Source organism: Tachyglossus aculeatus, chromosome 20 (assembly GCF_015852505.1).
Source record: "Tachyglossus aculeatus isolate mTacAcu1 chromosome 20, mTacAcu1.pri, whole genome shotgun sequence".
NCBI lineage: Eukaryota > Metazoa > Chordata > Mammalia > Monotremata > Tachyglossidae > Tachyglossus > Tachyglossus aculeatus.
In genome coordinates, this window is record NC_052085.1 from 15,965,152 (window position 1) to 15,984,648 (window position 19,497).

Below are 19,497 nucleotides of genomic sequence, written 5' to 3' on the forward strand. Positions count from 1 at the left end.
TTCCCTGTTCGTGTCGTATTTGTTTACATGGTCTGTGGGTATCTGTGGTTAAAATGCTGAATGTTGTGGCCACAGGTTCTGGGATGGGCATTTACAGTTTAAACAAGATAGTTCCGGGGACCAAAAGAAATCGGGTCCTTAATAAATAAAGTCCATTTTCAGGGGCCGTTGAATTTGCTTTAGAATTTAGCATCTGGTTTCCTTTCAGGGCTTCAGCGAAGGTGTGCGGCAGTCTGTGAAGTCATTGGTACAGAGCCGAAAAGAATTATGCAGCGTGTCAGTGGGGGAATACTTAAAGCAAGACGAAGCCAGCAGCTTGATTGAGGTATGACCTATTTTATAAATAGTTTCCAGAATGCACTGAATTTATTAGAAGATTATTAAGAAGCGGACATTCAAAAAAGCAAGAGGAGCAGTGTGGCCATAGTGGATAGAACCCGAGTTTTAATCCCAGCTCCACTGCTTGTCTGCTGTGTGACCTTGGGCAAGTCACTTCACTTCTCTGCACCTCAGTTTCCTCATCTGTAAAATGGAGATTAAGAATGTGAGCCCCATTTGGAAAGGGACTGTCCTAATTAGTATCTGCCCCAGTGCTTGCTACAGTGCCTGACACATAGTAAGAGCTTAACAAATACCATTTAAAAAAAAGAAAAGCTCTCAGGACTTCACATAATTCCAAATATATATCAGAAGGAGCATGGCACAGGCTTAGGAGTCAGAGGACTTGAATTCTAATGTCGGCTCTGCCACTTGTCTTGCTTGACTTTGGGCAAGTCACTTCGCTTCCCTGTGCCCCAGTTACCTCTTTGGTAAAATGGGGGTTCAGTATCTGTTCTCCCTCCTACTTAGACGGTGAGCCCTGAGAGGGACAGGTACTGTGTCCAAACTGTACTTACCCCAGTGTTTAGTACAGTGCTTGGCACATAGTCAGCACTTAACAAGTACCATAAAAATAAAGGAGCAAATATGCCAAGTTACCTTTTCAGTTCAATGAATGTACTGTATCAGTACAGCAACGGGTAGGGACCCTCCCCATATGTTGCCAACTTGTACTTCCCAAGCGCTTAGTACAGTGCCCTGCACACAGTAAGTGCTCAATAAATGTGATTGAATGAATGGATGAGCAATAGACTCCTGCTAATGTGTTGGGAATTCCTGGAAAATTTGGCTTCTAACCTGAAAAGCCAGACGGAAAACTTCCACTGCCTTTTTGTCTCACCTCCCTGAGAGGAGCCGACCCAGTCAGGGGCATCGAGACTTACTAAAAAGAGCCTGGGGCTGGAAATCAGGAGACCTGGGTTCTAATCCTGAATCACCACTTGCCTGCTCTCTGACCATGGGCGAGTCACTTAACTTCTCTTTACCTCAGTTTTCTCATATGCAAAGTGGGGATGAAAGACTTATTCTCCCTCCCTATTAGACTGTGAGCCCTGTATTGGACAAGGAGTGTGTTCCTTGTGTCTGATCTGATTGTCTTGTAGCTACCTCAGTGCTTACTGCAGTGCTTAAGTGCTTAGTAAGCACTTAATAAATACTATAATAATAATTTTGGTATTTAAGTGCTTACTATGTGCAAAGCACTGTTCTAAGCACTGGGGAGGATACAAGGTGATCAGGTTCTCCCATGTGGGACTCACAATATTAATCCCCATTTTACAGATGAGGTAATTGAGGCTATTACTTAGCTGGGATCTTGGAGTTGTTCTTCTTAGATACAGGGGGAATATGTGTTGTCATATTCTTTTTAATCCTCAAGCCCCTTATTTTTCTACTCCAAACTACCTTTGATTCATTTTAACATCCGTTGTTCGTTTAGATTATTTTGAGCAGTACTAAAGTGTAAAAAGAGGTGACGCAGGTTCTCGTGAACAAATATGTCCTCATATTAATCCACTACCTAAAGGTAATACGGATGAAGACTCGTCAGGCTCATGTCATCGATCTTTTCTATACCCAATTTTCTTCATTTGGGGGATAATTGTAACTGTCTTTTAAAATAGAGGATTTTCCCTGCCGAGCGTATCCCACAAATAGCATTCCAAAGCATATCTACACATAGAAGGAATCCTGGTCAGAAGGCAGTCCAGTTCAAAGTAGCTGAGGCACTTTAGGTAATTGGGCAAGTTTTTGTAAAAATAAAAAAAAATGTAAATTAGCCCTCTTCAATATAGTGTACATCTTTCCTTGAACCATTATGGAATAATATAGCATCCTAAAGGAGCTGTGAATTTGAACTGTGTATATGAAGAAATGCTGAGTCCTGGCGTGTTTATCTTTGTTGATCTAAAATAGGTAAAATGTTATCAAAGCACTTCTCCATTCATCTTTCTTTCTCACATTCCACTACACTCTTCCCTTTGTTCCAATCAAGCAATCCTTGTAATAATCCCTTCTTCACCTGTTCATCCCATTTCCAGTTTTAACCCTCCTTCCATTCTCAAATAACCTTGAGAAAAGTCCTTAAACTCCATTGTAGAATATAACCTTCAAAAAGAAGCAGCACAGCCTAGTGTCAAGAGCCCGGGCTTGGGAGTCAGAGGTCATGGGTTCTAATCCCGGCTCTGCCACTTGTCTGCTGTGTGACCTTGGGCAAGTCACTTAAGTTCTCTGGGCCTCAGTTACCTCAACTGTAAAAATGGGGATTAAGATTTTGAGCCCCACGTGGGCAACCTGATTATCTTGTATCTATCCCAGCGCTCAGTACAGTGCTTGGCACATAGTAAGCGCTTAACAAATACCATAATTATTATTATTATCATTATTTATAAAGCATTCTGAGCCATGGCCAGCTTGCTTTTTTGTCTTTGCTGGTCAAAGGAAAGACAGGAAGCTGATAAATATGCTTTACTTGAGTATAGTGTCTGGTTTTCGAAATATGTTTCGACAGGGCTTGAATGTATAACTCATCTCACATCCATTCAGCTTTAATTATAAAATCGGTGCTGCCCAAATGCATGTTTTCACTATGCTTTTTGGATAGAACACAATGACAGAATTAGGGAATGTGCTTCTGAAAATATGTCTGTCTGAATAAAATGCAAGTTGGTTTGGAAGACATGGTTGTCCTTATAACTTGATGTGATCAAATATGAGATGAGCCTGAAATTATGAATTTTCCTCAATGCAGGGGGGTCTTAAGGGGTACAGTTCCATTTTATAGGAGAGTCAACTGCATTTGGAAAGTGCTCATTATTCAGAGCCAAGGTAGATGAACTTTCTCTTAATAAATCCATAAAGTAAGATAATTCATAACTCTGAAGAAACTTCTGCTGATTTTAAATAAACGTCGATTGCCCCTTTAATCCTTATGCAGAATGAAATGGCCGTGGTTACATTCCACTGCAAATCTGTTTTTAACATCAGTCATCATTAACTTGAATGTTAAGCAGTGCAAAAGATTTTCCTGTTGGTAGTGATATAAGAGATAACTAGTGGAAAATTTTCGCAGGTAGCTTAGAGTTTCTTTTCATGAATTGCTCTTTAGGTTTTCATTACCTACTAGCACCGTGTTTTAAGAACAAAAAGGTTAATTTCAATACAGAGTTATAATTATATGGTTCAATAAATTCATTCAATAAATACGATTAAATGAATAAGATGTAAGAAAACAGAGTGGTCTAGTGGTTACGTGTTTAGTACAGTGCTTTGTGCAGAGAAGGCATTCAGTAAATGCACTTGAATGAATAAAGCATGAGCTTGGGAGTCAGAAAGACCTGGGTTCTAATCCTGCTCTGCCACTTGTCTACTGTGTTACCTTGGGCTTAATTTCTCTGTGCCTCAGTTGCATCATCCATAATAATAATAATAATGGCATTTATTAAGCGCTCACTATGTGCAAAGCACTGTTCTAAGCGCTGGGGCGGTTGCAACGTGATCAGGTTGTCCCACAGGGGGCTCACAGTCTTCACCCCCATTTTACAGATGAGGGAACTGAGGCCCAGAGAAGTGAAGTGACTTGCCCAAAGTCTCACAGCTGACAAGTGGCAGAGGCGGAATTTGAACCCATCACCTCTGACTCCAAAGCCCGGGCTCTTTCCACTGAGACACGCTGCTTCTCTATAATGTTGTAGAGAAGTGTTAATCCCCATAAAATGGGGATTAAGACAGGAACTATGTTCAAACGAATTACCTTGTAACTACCCCATGCTTAGAGCAGTGCCTGGCACATAGTAAGCGCTTAACAAGTGCCTTTTTTTTTAAAAAAAAAGAGTCTGCTCCATTCATATGTAATTTTAAGAAAGCATTTTTATGCTCTTTTATTTTTTTTGATCGTATTTGTTAATAACTTACTGTATGCCAGGCCCTGTACTAATAATGGGATAGATACAAGATAAACAGGTTGGACACAGTCCCTACCCCACATAGGGCTCGCAGAAGTAAAATGACTTGCCCAAGGTCACACAGCAGACAAGTGGCAGACTCCCAAGCCCATGCTCCTTCCATTAGGCCACACTGCCTCCCCTTGCACCACATTGCTTCTTTCTTGCCTGTCATTTCACTGTCAGCAAAATTGAAAGGAAGGTAAGATAAACAACTCTAAAACCCATAAGCTTTCTTCTTTAGCTGCATAGTAATTTTCTTATTTTTGTTGCAGGTCACCTTCTTAGGTTTATCTGAGGCAGCCAGCGAAGCTCAAGTGCAGGTAAAATCAGCATTCCATGTCTGGACTCCATGAAACATTAGCCTAGTAACATGTTCCGAACCCTTTGGGAATAATAATAATAATAATAATAATAATAATAATAATAATAATAATGGCATTTGTTAAGCGCTTACTATGTGTAAAGCACTGCCAACTCTAGTGAGGCTGGGGGCCGGGGTGGTGGGGGAGGTGGACACTGGGGGTCATTTCTTCTGTAGAGTTTTAATGGTGAGGGCAGAGTTACTAGTTTGTTCCCACAGCTTTTTGGGTGGTCTGTTCCACCCAGTTATAAGTAATAATAATAATAACAGTGATGGATTTATTAAGCGCTTACTATGTGTAAAGCACTGTTCTAAGCGCTGGGGAGGTTACAAGGTGATCAGGTTGTCCCATGGGGGGCTCACAGTCTTCATCCCCATTTTCCAGATGAGGGAACTGAGGCACAGAGAAGTGAAGTGATTTGCCCAAAGTCACACAGCTGACAATTGGCGGAGCTGGGATTTGAACCCGTGACCTCTGACTCCAAAGCCTGTGCTCTTTCCACTGAGCCACGCTGCTTCTCAGTAGACCTGTGAACCTGGTGGAATAATAATAATGATGATAGCATTTATTAAGCGCTTACTATGTGCAAAGCACTGGGGAGGTTGCAAGGTGATCAGTTTGTCCCTCGGGGAGCTCACAGTCTTCATCCCCATTTTACAGATGAGGTAACTGAGGCACAGAGAAGTTAAGTGACTTGCCCAAAGTCACACAGCTGACAATTGGCGGAGCTGGGATTTGAACCCATGACCTCTGACTCTAAAGCCCATGTTCTTTCCACTGAGCCACGCTGCTTCTCAGTAGACCTGTTGACCTGTTGGAATAATAATAATAGTAATAATAATAATAATTCTTGTATTTGTTAAGCGCTTGCTATGTGCGAGGCACTTTACTAAGCGCCGGGGTGGATACAAGCAGATTAGGTTGAACATAGTCCCTGTCCCACGTGGGGCTCACGGTCTCAGTCCCCATTTTACAGATGAGGGAACTGAGGCCCAGAGAAGTGAAGTGACTTGTCCAAGGTCACCCAGCAGACAAGTGGCGGAGCCGGGATTAGAACCCTAACAGATGGCCGTGTTTTGTGTTTGGCTGTTTCCCATACTGGACCCCAGCAGTTCCCTCCAACCTGTGTCAAGCCGAGGGGGGATATTCCGGGCACATTCCCGGGCAGGCTCAGCAGGGAACAGGCATTCCAGGCCTGCCCTTCCCAACACCAATGGGGAACAAACACCATGACTCCTTTATGGTCCTTGTCTTGGTCTCAGCAGGGAAGGAGTACGCTCTTTGTCTTTTTATTTTTATAATTAAGGTACTTAAGTGCTTATTATGTGCCAGCGCTGGGATAGATAATAATAATAACGGTATTTGTTAAGCGCTTACTATGTGCAAAGCACCGTTCTAAGCGCTGGGGGGGTATACAAGGTGATCAGGTTGTCCCACGTGGGGCTCATAGTCTTAATCCCCATTTTACAGATGAGATAACTGAGGCACAGAGAAGTTAAGTGCCTTGCCCAAGGTCACACAGCTAAGTGGAGGAGTCGGGATTCGAACCCATGGCCTCCGACTCCCAAGCCCTTGCTCTTTCCACTGAGCCACGCTAATCAGGTTGGACACAGTCCTTGTCCCTCTTGGGGCTCACAGTCTTAATATCCATTTTACAGACCAGGTAACGGAGGCACAGAGAAGTGAAGTAACCTGCCCAAGGTCCCACAGCAGACAGGTGGAGGGGCCAGGATTAGAACCCAGTTCCTTCTGACTCCTCTATCCGCTAGGCCCACCCGCTTCTGTGTGTCTTGTGTCCACCTCCATCGTGTATGTGTGTTTGTGTGGGTGTGTGCGTATGTATGCACACCTCTGTGGACTCCAGTTGTTATTCCGGCTCACTTTTCCCTAGCCATCCCCAAGTTCCTGCTCCCACCGAAAATGAAAGTCTAGTGTTCCTGGTTCCCAACGTAGGTTCTACATTGTCATGGAAAATTTAGAGCCGATCTTTCTGGTGGAGTACTATTCTTGAGCTGGGTTTTACAATCAGGAAGGTCCCAAAATGCTGGCTTTCCGTTGGATCCAGAGTGGAAGGACATTGCGGAGGCAAGGAGGACTCCTTAGGAAAGCTGCTTGTGCCCTGTTCTCTAAAGCGGAATCTTGCGGATTGCAAGGAGGTGTACTGTGACGACTTTGAGGTCAAATATGGGGATTAGCCACCTTTTCTAATGTAATTAGTGCCCTGTCTTCTGCATGCGACAAAAACATTATGCTGAAGTGTGTATGTTTCAATTAGGAGTTAGCTGCCATATCTCTGGATCTCCCAGATCTTCTGAAATCTCTCCACCTTTGCAGTCTAAATGAAAATGAAATCATTTTTCTGAAGGACATAAATAAGCCCTTGGAAGCAAATGATGGCACTCTAAAACAGGTAAAAAAAAAAAAAAAGAATCTTTCTAGACCATTTCTAAAATGTTTTTCAAAGAATTATATGATGTTTTATATATATGTATGTATATGTATATACATATATATATATACATATATATAAATGGAATATTTTACATTGATGAGGTGACTAGAGGCATTTGACTATCTTTTGAAGTGCTATTTTAGAAGCTTTAGTTCAATATTTTGTCTGAAACTGAATAGAGTAGAGGTTGATTAACCATATCTATCTACATATATAATATAGAAGCTTTAGTTCAATATTTTATCTGAAACTGAACAGAGTAGAGGTTGATTAACCATATCTATCTACATGTATAATATAGAAGCTTTAGTTCAATATCTTGTCTGAAACTGAATAGAGTAGAGGTTGATTAACCATATCTATCTACATATATAATATAGAAGCTTTAATTCAATATTTTGTCTGAAACTGAATAGAGTAGAGGTTGATTAACCATATCTATCTACATACATAATATAGAAGCTTTAGTTCAATATCTTGTCTGAAACTGAATAGAGGTTGATTAACCATATCTATCTACATATATAATATAGAAGCTTTAGTTCAGTATTTTGTCTGAAACTGAACAGAGTAGAGGTTGATTAACCATATCTATCTACATATATAATATAGAAGCTTTAGTTCAATATTTTGTCTGAAACTGAATAGAGTAGAGGTTAACCATATCTATCTACATATATAATATAGAAGCTTTAGTTCAATATTTTGTCTGAAACTGAATAGAGGTTGATTAACCATATCTATGTACATACATAATATAGAAGCTTTAGTTCAATATCTTGTCTGAAACTGAATAGAGTAGAGGTTGATTAACCATATCTATCTACATATATAATATAGAAGCTTTAGTTCAATATTTTGTCTGAAACTGAACAGAGTAGAGGTTGATTAACCATATCTATCTACATATATAATATAGAAGCTTTAGTTCAATATTTTGTCTGAAACTGAATAGAGTAGAGGTTAACCATATCTATCTACATATATAATATAGAAGCTTTAGTTCAATATTTTGTCTGAAACTGAATAAAGTAGAGGCTGATTAACCATATCTATCTACATATATAATATATATACACACACACACACATATATATATATGTATAAAGAGAGGGAGAGAGAGAGATAATTTACTTTCAAAATTCATTGTATTTTTGAATGCCATGTATTTTAACCCCGCATTTATGCCCCTGGGTAGAAGATGCATTGACATTAAAGGCCAAATTGATCTTTATACTAATTATTTTTGCATACTTAAGTTTTTTGGCTCCAGTACATTTTATTGCAAAAGAATACATTTTATACAACATTCAGCTGGAGACCTGAAATTTAAAGGACTTCTATATTTTTCAAAATAATTGTGCAAATTTATGGTGTCAGTAGGCGTGTTTGACAGGATTGAGAGAGATATTATGTTTAGTAAGTATGGGTGCTCGTAACAATGTGTATTTGAGAAAGATTTTGCATTGTAGAAAATCATCTGGTTTTTTTAGCCAAAGCATATTAAGGATGCAGTTAGCAAATTCCAAGAATTGGAGCCAAGGGAATGTGCATCTGATACTTTAGCACCAGAAGATTTGCTTAGTACTCATTATGATTACATAGGAATTCCACAGATGAAAAATGGAACCTTTGCCTTCTCTTTATCCTCATCCCCACAGTTTCCTAGTGGGCTCTCATATGTGTTTGGGGGAAACTGGCTTTATCACAATCTCTGAAATATTGGGAATGAAAGGACAGGCAGGGGTAGATTCCCGCTGACTTTCGGGGGAATGGAAAAGTAGATCCTGATTTCACCTCTGCCCTTTCAAGGCTAGGGAGCATTGGATACTAATTCATTCATTCAATCATATTTATTGAGCACTTATGGTGTGCAGAGCACTGTACTAAGTGCTTGGGAAGTACAAGTTGGCAACATATAGAGATGGTCCCTACCCAACAATGGGCTCCTAATCTTAACTGTGTACGCTTCTTAACCTCTCGGGAATCCCAGTCTGGAGGTAGAATTTATAGGCCGTCAGATCGAACTACCGGGTATTTATGGTGGCATCCTCTTGTTTCCCGTTTCCAGTGAGGGCACAACTTAAAGCAGTTATCAATCAATGGTGTTCATTGAGTGCTTGTCATGTACAGAGCACTACTGTACTAAGCACTTGGGAGAGTACAACAGCCAGCCAGAAATAAGTTAAATATAAATTATGGGGGTCAGAGGAAAAGAAGAGGAGGAGAGTAAGGAATAAATAGTTTAGAGAAAGATGGAGAAATGACAGGAAAAAGGGGAGATGGAGCGACAGGAGACAAAGCAGAAGAAGGAGTGATAGGGAAAATTAAAGCCATGCTTGCTCTTTAGAGAAACCTCCCTTTTTTCTAAATTCATCATTTCCCAGTTTCTTGGTTGTTTTGAAAACGGACCTTATTTTTATTTCTGGCGATTGCTTCTTCCAAGAATCATGTTCCTGGAGTGCTCTGTGTGATGAGAGTATCGCCGGTAACATTCCCAGGACTAGGAGCTGATTTTGTATTTAATCTGCTGAGCAAATACGCTACAGGCGTACGGTACACCTTGGAGACTTATTCACATGAAAAGCACCACCTGGAGTCATCTGGAGATGATGACACCAATCAGTCAGTGTCATCTATTGAGGATGATTTTGTCACAGCTTTTGAGCATTTAGATGAAGAGGAGCCGTCAAAGCCGCACAGGGCTGGTGAGTTTTCTGTTCCTTTGCATTGAGACAATGAAAAACGTAGCCTTATGGGGGATATGCGGAAGGGAAATTTTCTTTTTTGAAAGTACAGCAAATGGTTGGTCGCTTGTTTACAGTTATTTCGGATAACTGTGAGCCCCCGTGGAACAACCTGATCACCTTATATCCCCCCAGCGCTTAGAACAGTGCTTTGCACATAGTAAGCGCTTAACAAATACCATTATTATTATTATAATGTCTTTTGCTGATTGCCGGGGACAGTCATTTTCCTGCAATTGCAGATAGACGAGGAAGTCTTTTGAATTTTTGTTCAAACCATCCCTTTTCGAGGCAGTGGTATTGTTGTTAATGTCACAGATGTCGGGATCACACCCCTCTTGCAAATTTTAGGAAGCGAGGCATCTGAGGAAATGAATATTATTTAGCGGGAATCCTAATACGTAGGAAACTGGTTGAGACGCGATGGGGAGAACAGTGAATTTCAAATATACAGTGACTGGAGAATTTTTTTTTTTTAATGGAAAGGAAAGTGTAAGTGTTTTGGGGTGGTCTTCTTTTTGGTCAGTATGCTCTCTGTTGAAAGTCTTGAAACAACAGTTTAGAGAACATTTCCATTGCATATTAATGATTTATACTGTGAAAAGCAATCCCCACTCACCATTAAAGGACAGTTTTATGTGTTTCACCCCCCAGGGTTTAGCAGTGCTATGCCACGGAGCCAGCAAGATGCTGCTTCCCAGACCCATCCTGCTCAGTGCTTGGAAGCCAGTAATTCAAAGAGTCTTGGGAGTGCCGGGCGATGGAAATCAACTGCTAATTCTGCTTCTCTGATCAACATATTGAGACTGAAAGAACTACCTTTGAAAAATTCAGTCACAACATCTATTTCAGATCCTTGGATACAGAGGAGTTTGTATAGGTCAGGTAACCCTGCAGAGAAAGGGACTGTTTCTCAGAAAACTTTTTTCTCCTCCTCTCCCGCCGACTCATCTGAATCAGCATGCTCAAGCCCAAGTCCCGTTCTTTTCTTGGACGAAGAGGGTTATCAAAAAAGTCTCAAGGCAAAGCTGGAGCTGCCCCAAATCCCCGGACTAAAAGATGGCGTGGAGGACTCGGACTCAGAAGTGAGTGAATTTTTCGATAGCTTCGACCGCTTTGATGAACTGGAGAGCGCCGACCAAGGGGCGAGAGACCCGGTCCAAAGCGATCCATCCCAGAAGAGACTCCACAAGCAGGAGGAGGCTTCTTCCATGCCCACAATGAACCCTCCAAAATTCAAGTTTGATCGCCCCACTCTCCCTGCTAATGTAAGAAAGCCAACTCCCCGGAAACCAGAATCCCCCTTCAGTAGCCTGTACGACGCGCCGGACTCTCCTCGCCCGGTGAAAACGTCTGGAGACGATGGCAGTTTGTTTAGTCCCATTCGATCCTCCGCTTTCAGCCCTCCCGGAGGCTGTGTCACCAGCGAATGTTTCTGTCAAGTAGAAGGCAGCGGAGACAGATTTAACGAAAACCATGGTACACTTCATCGTGCGTACTCGGATTATGCAAACAGCGTTTCACGGGACATACTTAGTTCAGCTTTTCATTCTCGGCCTACGGCAGCTCCCGAACCTACAGAGACTTTCGTGGATCGTTTTGCATCAGAGGAGGGAAAAAGTCAAACCGAAGAGCTCGAGCACCAAAGTTTGGGAGAGGAGCTTAACTGGAAGGTGAAATACCAAAGCAGGTCTGTAACGCTGAAAGACAGCATTCAGAAGTTTGCAGCAGACCTTGTGGAGAGAAGTTTCGGCAGTGCATTTAAAGACTTACGAAAAGGAGTCTCATCTTGTACCAGCGCACTGTGTCATTTAGCTATCAAATTAACTTCTTCAGTTTTTCAAATGGCATTTTATGAGCTTGGAAGACGGAGAGCGGTCTCCCTAAAAGAACGTGCCGTCAGCAGCCTGGCGAATTTTTTGGTGAGCGACGCTCTCGCCACCGCCCTGAAAGACTTGCGGTATGTAAAGAAACAGATATTCACGAGCACAGTGGCGAGATTTGCTGCAGACCTGGCTGAAGAACTTGTTTTTGAAGGAATTATGGAAGTCTGCCAGTTTTCCCATCCACCACCGCACACAGGTACACAGTGCGGGGCCTTTCGGAATGATGACAAAGCAGTGATGTCGTACGCTAGGGATCTGTCTGATTCTGTCATTCAGGAAGCATTCATTGAACTCTCCCAAGTTGATGTGACTTTTACAACTCAAGCAGCCATTAGTGTTTCAGTGAACAATATGAAGTATGTAAGGGCAGAAAATGTCTTTCAGTCAACACAGACATCCGCTTCATTGCCTTCTTTTCGCAGTAGAATGATGGTCCCGCCGAATCCAGTGCAGGAATCTGGAAAAGAATTTACAGTTCGGCAAGCCTTATTTTATACTACTGGGATAGTTACTTCTGTACCGGTGCCCTCGGCAGGAAGTACTCTTTGCCAGTATCGCACTTCAGATAATACGCGTAGAGACTCCCCCGAAGCACGCTTTACAGGATTAGAAAAGAAAGAAGAGCAACCTTGCCTTAGAAATATTCATCTAGCGTCGGAACATACTCGAAGTAATGAAAATCGCCATCGTTCTCCCGGTAGTCCGCGTGATTTGCAACTAATGACCGATAGTGGAACGAGTAGCAATTCAGAGCTAGCAGATGGGGCGATGAATAGCAACCATTTTTCTGGAACAACAGTGGATATGGTAGTAAATGAGCCTTATGAAATGATAACTTCCCCTAAGGTTGCAAAAACAGTGGAAGACTATGCAGATTTTTTAACACGGAAAATGACAGGGGGAAAGAAAAGTTCTCCACGATGCATGGGTGAAAAGAGCTCCAAGGTGTGTTTTGCTGATCATTTATCCAAATATATTGTCCAACATTCCATAGGTGAAACCAAATCATTGGGATCAAATGTGAGTAAGAACGTAGTGTCTAATACACATGTACCAGCAAGCACAAGCAGTGTTCAGAAGGACGTGTGTAGTAAAAGATGTATGAAGAAACACGAACCAGAAGCACAGCAGTTTTCAGTCGCACTTGGGGAAGATAAATTGCCAGAAACGAAGCCCTCCAAATTTCTCACGGCCCCAGGTCACCCCACCCAGGGCTTGTTTTCAGCAGAAAAGGACTGCGGTCAAGAACGTAAAGAATCAGTAACTCACAGGTTTTCGTCAGCTACACCACCACCATTTCCAACTGGGACTCCCCAGCTGTGTAGTTCAGGTGAGCTTACTGGAGATGCAGGAGGCCGCTCACTTAAGCCTTTCAGTAAATTATTAAAAAGACACGAACAGAGTAAGACCGCTCCAGCCACTCTTCCTTCCGGACAAGAAAGTTGCGTTTCTCATTCCCAAGCCACCTTACCGAAACTGCTTTCCGGTGAGGACGTCTTGTTTGAGGAAGACAAGCAACCGATCCGAGAGGAAAGTGTCGTGACACACGGCGCCTCACCGCCAACTCCTCTCGGACCGCCCCAAGCTGATCCGGAATGGAATCTGCAGAAGTTAACCAAGAAACTGAAGGGTGAGCTAGCGAAGGAATTTGCACGTAATCCAGTCGTTCTTAATTCGTCCGACGCCGAGCGCGATACCATCGAAAAAGAGGAATTGGTGCTGAAACTCACGCGATCGCTCTCAGACGAAGTAGAAAGCAGCAAAGATGAAGAGTATCCCAAAATGGTTTTAGATGAGGTAGGGCGTTCACCGAAAACAGTTCAGTATGCCGATGATTTAGCTACACACATCGTTTCTCTGGCAACTGAAATGGCTGCTTCCCATTTAGATGATAAAACCATCCAAACCCACAGTACTCAAACTTCTCGTTATGATGTTCACAACCGAGGACGTGGGAATACTACCTCTGTAAATATGCCAGATGAAACTGTACGATCCCTGGGGAAGTATGCAGGGGACGTGGCTCGCGAGGTCATCAGTGAGGCTAAAACGACGGTGACATCGAGGCATTGTAAACAACTCAGGCTGAAGAGAATGAGCTGCCCCTGGGGTGGCCTTTATGGAAAGAGAGCGGAGAATGAATGTCTGTCAAAACAGAAGAGGGACGGACTCTCCCTGCAGGGACCGAGAGAAGTCGATTCTTCCCTTCTTTCTTTGCCTCAAGATCCCTGTACGTCAGGTCTCACGTCCAGGTATCCCAGTTGCGAGAGTGTGACCGATGAATACGCGGACCACGTTATACAAATTCTCCGGAGGGAGGGTGGCAGCCAGGAGTTGTTAATGGATCAGTATGCCAGTCGACTTGCTTACCGATCTGTCAAGTCAGGGCTGCAGCAAGCCTTGAAGAAAATCAAACTGAAATGTAACAGAAGAATATTGTCTCGACAGAGCTCCCTGGTGAGCACTAAAAATGAGCTGTTGGAGTTCTTAACCAAGGAGCGGGACCAAGGTGTAGAGACAAAGAGGCAAAGCAAAAGAAATGAAGTTCATAATTGTGCAACTCAAGCTCAGGAGGCAACTGATGACTCCCGGAGAGCTGAGAGTGCGGAACTGGTACATTTTTCAGACTGCCTTGCTCAGAACATAGCCCGTGATGTCCAGAAAAGCCTGAAAATGGCCACTTTTTGCCTCCCGAAATCCTTAACTGATTCTTGCCTTTACGAGAAACCTAAATGTGATCAAGTTCCTGAGGATCTCATCAAAGCAGCATTTTCTAAGCCTCTTCTGCCTTCTTCAGGGAGACATAAACTTTATCGCAGTACCGGCAGTTTAGATGAATACGAATTGGGAGACGGCGTCTTTCAAACTATTGAACAGTATGCCAGGAAAGTAGTGGATGACTCCATGGAAATGAGTTTGGAATCTGCCGTGCTCCAAGGTGCTGAAAACAGAAAATCTACAGATTGGTCCACTTACGCGGAGAAGTTGTCACCTCTTTCGGGAACAGCCTGCAGATACTGTAGTGTAAAAGAACACCAGTATTGTAGTGGAAAGTCATCACAGTTCCTCTCTGGGCAGGAGCCAGCTGTTAGGAGCAAGCCAGTGTCTAATTCAAGACTTGGCATAGTCTGTCAGAAAGCGAGACTCCTTCATCTTGACGTTCCCAGAATCCACATTAATCTTGAACAGAAGACAGAATTTGCCGAGAAGGTAGTTGCCGCAGCTATTGAAAAAGCAGAACGAGAACTGAGTAATGCCAGTCTGACAGCTGATAGCAGAATTGGACAGGATGGTGTTAGTTTTGCTGAAAGCCTCACTACCGAAATAATGACTTCAGCCATGACAAACATTGGTCACACTGTTAATATAAGGTAAACTATTAAATTTTCCTTTTACTTGTAAAGCCACTTAACAAAGCTCCTCTTCCTATATTTAGTGTCTTTTTGAGATCTCTCCACTTGATGCAGCTAAACTGCAGTGGAAACATTTTGACTTTTGGCCAATGAAAACACGACGTCAACAATTACAGTAAGGCAGCCGAGTAGAAAATACTTTCCCATTATCTTTTCACTTGTGTTAGCAATTACATGGAAAAAATTCTAACTCGTTGAGTCAAGAAAGTCTGACTCTCCTAGACAGTTGTTCAGTCATCCATGAGGGGAGACTTGGTGTATTCATTATACAGTCACACATTCAGTGAGGAAAAAGCCTATTTTTGAGGGAAAAGGAATCTACAGGTGTGTGGGAAGCAGAGAGATTTTTTTTTTTTAAGGAAATGGAGGTGATTGCAAGTGGAAATGGGGAAGCAGAGGATTACCCAGCAGTTTGGAGCAGAGCAAGTAGAGCCCGACAGTCATCAGTGATATTTATTAAGTGCTTACCGTGTGCAGAGCACTGTATTAAATGTTTAGGAGAGTACAATACACTCAAGTAGGTAGACATCATCCCTACCCTCTAAGAAGCTTACAATCTAGTTGGGAGAGACAGTCATTCATTCATTCATTCAATCGTATGTATTGAGCGCTTACTGTGTGCAGAGCACTGTACTAAGCGCTTGGGAAGTACAAGTTGGCAACACATAGAGACAGTCTCTACCCAACAACGGGCTCACACTCTAGAAGGGGGAGACAGACAACAAAATATGTGGACAGGTGTCAAGTCATCAGAAGAAATAATTAAAGCTCTATGCACATCATGAACAAAATAAATAGAATAGTAAATATGTACAAGTAAAATAGAGTAATAAATCTGTACAAATATAGATACAAGTGCTGTGGGGAGGGGAAGGAGGAGAGGAAAAAGGGGGCTCAGTCTGGGATCCATCTAAATCTAAACGCCTGGACAATTCCCAACTGGATCGGGAGCCGTTGGACACCTGAGTAGCCTACAGTTATTGTCCTCTCCCTTCCAGTGAGAAGTCGTACTCTGTACATGTTGCCAACTTATACTTCCCAAGCACTTAGTACAGTGCTCTGCACACAGTAAACGCTCAATAAATACAATTGAATAAATGAATGAAAGTCTGATCGCCAGGTTTCACTTTAAGTGGCTGGACAGAAAACCTATTCTATTACAGTCCAGTCATTAAAGTAAATTACAGGTAAAGGAAACAGTATAAGGATATTTTACACAAGTGTGATGGGAGTGGGGTGGGTACCAAAATAGCTAAAGGGGCGCAAGCTCAAATGCTTAGGTGATGATAATGATGCGAAAAGGAGGGAAATTATGGGGGAGAGATGAAGGATTGGTCAGGGAAGGTTTCCTGGAGGAGAAATTATTATAGTAGGGCTTTGGAAGTTGGGAGAGTGGTGGTCTGTTGGCTATTGGGGTGGGGGGAGGTGGGATTAAGAGGAAGGGTATTATTATTATTATTATTATTACCCAGAGACCAGTGTATTTATCAACAGCGATACCCCCCTAAATGCACCCAATCTTGTCTGATCTTGGAAGCTAAACCTGATTAGTACCTGAAGGGGAGACAGCCTGAACATATTGGGTGCTGGAGGCTTTCTGCCAGATCACAAGCTCCCCGAGGGCAGGGATTGTATCCACCAATTCTATTGTGTCGTGATCCCCCAAGTGCTTAGCATATAGTACGGGCTCAGTAAATTCCATCGACCAGTTGGATTGGTTGAGATAGTCTCAGGGCAGAGGAAACAAGAGAAGGTAAATAGAGTTCTTTCCTCCGCTAATATCTGGACTGGCGTGCGATGCTGATGGGGAGTTGGATGCAGTGCAAAAAATCGGCGAGGAAATAGTGGGGAGATGCATTTGGGGATAGTAGCTTTAGCGTCACTGACTTGTTTTCAGCTGCTGGCTGTTTCCCTGTGCCATCTTTCCCATCTAAGACTCCTCAGGATTTCAGGCCAGTCAACAGTAGTGGTGATGGCACACTTCAGAGTCTGTTTCACTTAACTTCTCCTATCGCTCCTCCCCACTCCTGGCTAAAGATTTTTGGTCATTTCTCAGTGAGTATGTGTGACAGTGCCTTGGCGTGCGCATGTGTGTATGTGTGAGTGAGGAGGGGACAGAGACAGAGAGAATGGATGTAGCTGTCAATGCCTGAGGGTTTGTGTGTCCAGGCATTGGTGGGGTTGATGGAGAGGGATGGCGATTCCCCGTGCGCAGGAAAAAGAAGGTGCGCTATTCATTGATACCCGCATGACGTCTTCACTCTTCTCTAGATGCTGATGCAGAGGTTAGTAATAGGAGAGTGAGAGAGAAAGACAGGAATTGGTCTCCTCTCAAAGATTATCACCACAGGGCTAGACCTCCAGGAGACAAGATTGGGATAGACATAGTCCTCTCAGCTGATCAGCTCCCGCTGTTATACCCCAATCTTTCGGCGGTGAGAGAATGTGACCCGTATGATGACCCTTTCCATTTAATCGGTATTTATATCGTTTTCACCCAGGTACTGCTTTTCATCTGTAAACTGTCTTGGAAGCAGCAGGCCTCAGAGTAAAGCCCTTAGACTATGAGTTAGGCCCTTCATTTTCAGCATAAGCAAATGTTTTCTAAGTATTTGGGGGAGTTTACCCAAAGGGTTTCATTTATTTTAATCATTAAAGTTTTACTAGGACATTGGAATGCATCAGGTAAGATGTTAGGATTATGAACTCTTAAGTGCATTCACCATTCTCAGCTGACGTACATTCTAAAACAATAAACAGGAAACTCTGGGGTTTGTGCATCGAAATGTAGGATTAAATCTTATCCTTGGCCAGTTGATGTTAAAAGAGGTAGCTTTTCAGCAGGTAACCTTTAACTGTTGAAATGGGAACAATGATAAGTCATATAGAATTCTGTTTTTTCATATATTAAAATAAATTAGAGTATTTAAAAAGAAATATACATGTTTTTCTCTAATATTTACTCAGTTTTCATCATCATCATCATCAATCGTATTTATTGAGCGCTTACTGTGTGCAGAGCACTGTACTAAGTGCTTGGGAAGTACAAGTTGGCAACATATAGAGACAGTCCCTACCCAACAGTGGCTCAGTTTTGTTGGAGTAGTTCATAGATCACACATTCCTGTGAGAAAAAACTGAAAGTGAAAAGTCCTGTTTAGAGTTAGGAAAGTTTGTATGCCAAGAGGGAGGCATCCAGAGAAATGGAAAAAGACCCACTCATATTGGGAGAGAAAATTTCCCACACTATTTGTTAGCTAATGAAATGTAGAACTACTTCCTCCTCCAGTTAAAGCCATTTCAGCTTCAAAAGTGGAAGCTCTAACTAAATGTAGAGTAACAGTGAACTTCGTATTTCTTGCTGGTAAATGCTGGTAGCCGTATTAGCATAAAGTATCCCATTTACAACTGGTGAATAACATTTCATTTTTGTATTGATTTTTTTTTAATGGTATTTGCTTACTATTTGCCTGGGATAGGTATAAGTTAATCCTGTTGGACGCAGTCCCCCTCCCACATAAGGCTCACAGTCTTAATCCCCATTTTCCAGATGAGGTAACTGTGGCACAGAGAAGTTAAGTGACTTGCCCGTGGTCACACAGCGGACAGGTGGCGGTGCGGGAATTAGAACCCATGACCTCCGACTCCCAAGCCCCTGCTCTTGTGGAAGCAGCGTGGCCTAGTGGATAAAGCACCGGGCTGGGAGCCAGAGGTCCTGAGTTCTAACCCCGGCTCTTCTGCTTGCCTGCCGTGTGACTTCTGGCAAGTCACTTCACTTCTCTGAGCCTCAGTTTCCTCAGCTGCAAAGTGGGAACTCAATGCCCGTCCTCCCTTCTGTTTAAACCGTGAGCCCCATGTGGGACCTGATGACTTTCTATCTGCCCCAGTGCTTAGTACAGTGCTTGGCACGCGGTAAACACTTAACAAATGCCACGATTATTTATGATTATAATTTCCACCCTGCCACGCTGCTTCTCAGTTTTAGGCAGATTGTTTATGAGGTGCCAGCGGGATAGCCATGCTCTGCACGCAGTAAGCGCTCAATAAATCCGATTGAATGAATGTGAATGAATGAAATGTTTAGGAAGCACAGTGAAGTGTGAGATTGCAGATCCCTATCAGCAAGATAGCCTAGCAGTCATCCACATAAGCAGCTTGGTATGGTGGAAAGAGCGCGGGCCCTGGGATTTAATCCCGGCTCCACCAGTTGTCTGTTGTGTGACCTTGGGCAAGTCACTTAACTTCTCTGTGCCTCAGTTACCTCATCTGTAGAATGGGGATGAAATCCCAATTCTCCCTCCCACTTAGACTGTGG

At 42.7% G+C, this 19,497-nt stretch overlaps 1 protein-coding gene across 4 annotated transcripts in view; it reads left to right on the forward strand.

The window, feature by feature from the left end:
• The window catches only part of AKAP11 (A-kinase anchoring protein 11), a 64,415-nt gene that overhangs the window by 19,430 nt on the left and 25,488 nt on the right, over positions 1–19,497 (forward strand). For 3 of the 4 annotated variants that reach the window (XM_038762146.1, XM_038762149.1, XM_038762147.1), the window contains exons 4-8: positions 209–325; positions 4,595–4,642; positions 6,960–7,094; positions 9,583–9,844; positions 10,538–15,140. In XM_038762146.1, coding sequence (XP_038618074.1) covers positions 209–325; positions 4,595–4,642; positions 6,960–7,094; positions 9,583–9,844; positions 10,538–15,140 — 5,165 coding nt within the window. The remainder of the gene's footprint in view (positions 1–208; positions 326–4,594; positions 4,643–6,959; positions 7,095–9,582; positions 9,845–10,537; positions 15,141–19,497) is intronic. The other variant, XM_038762148.1, reaches the window with a different exon arrangement.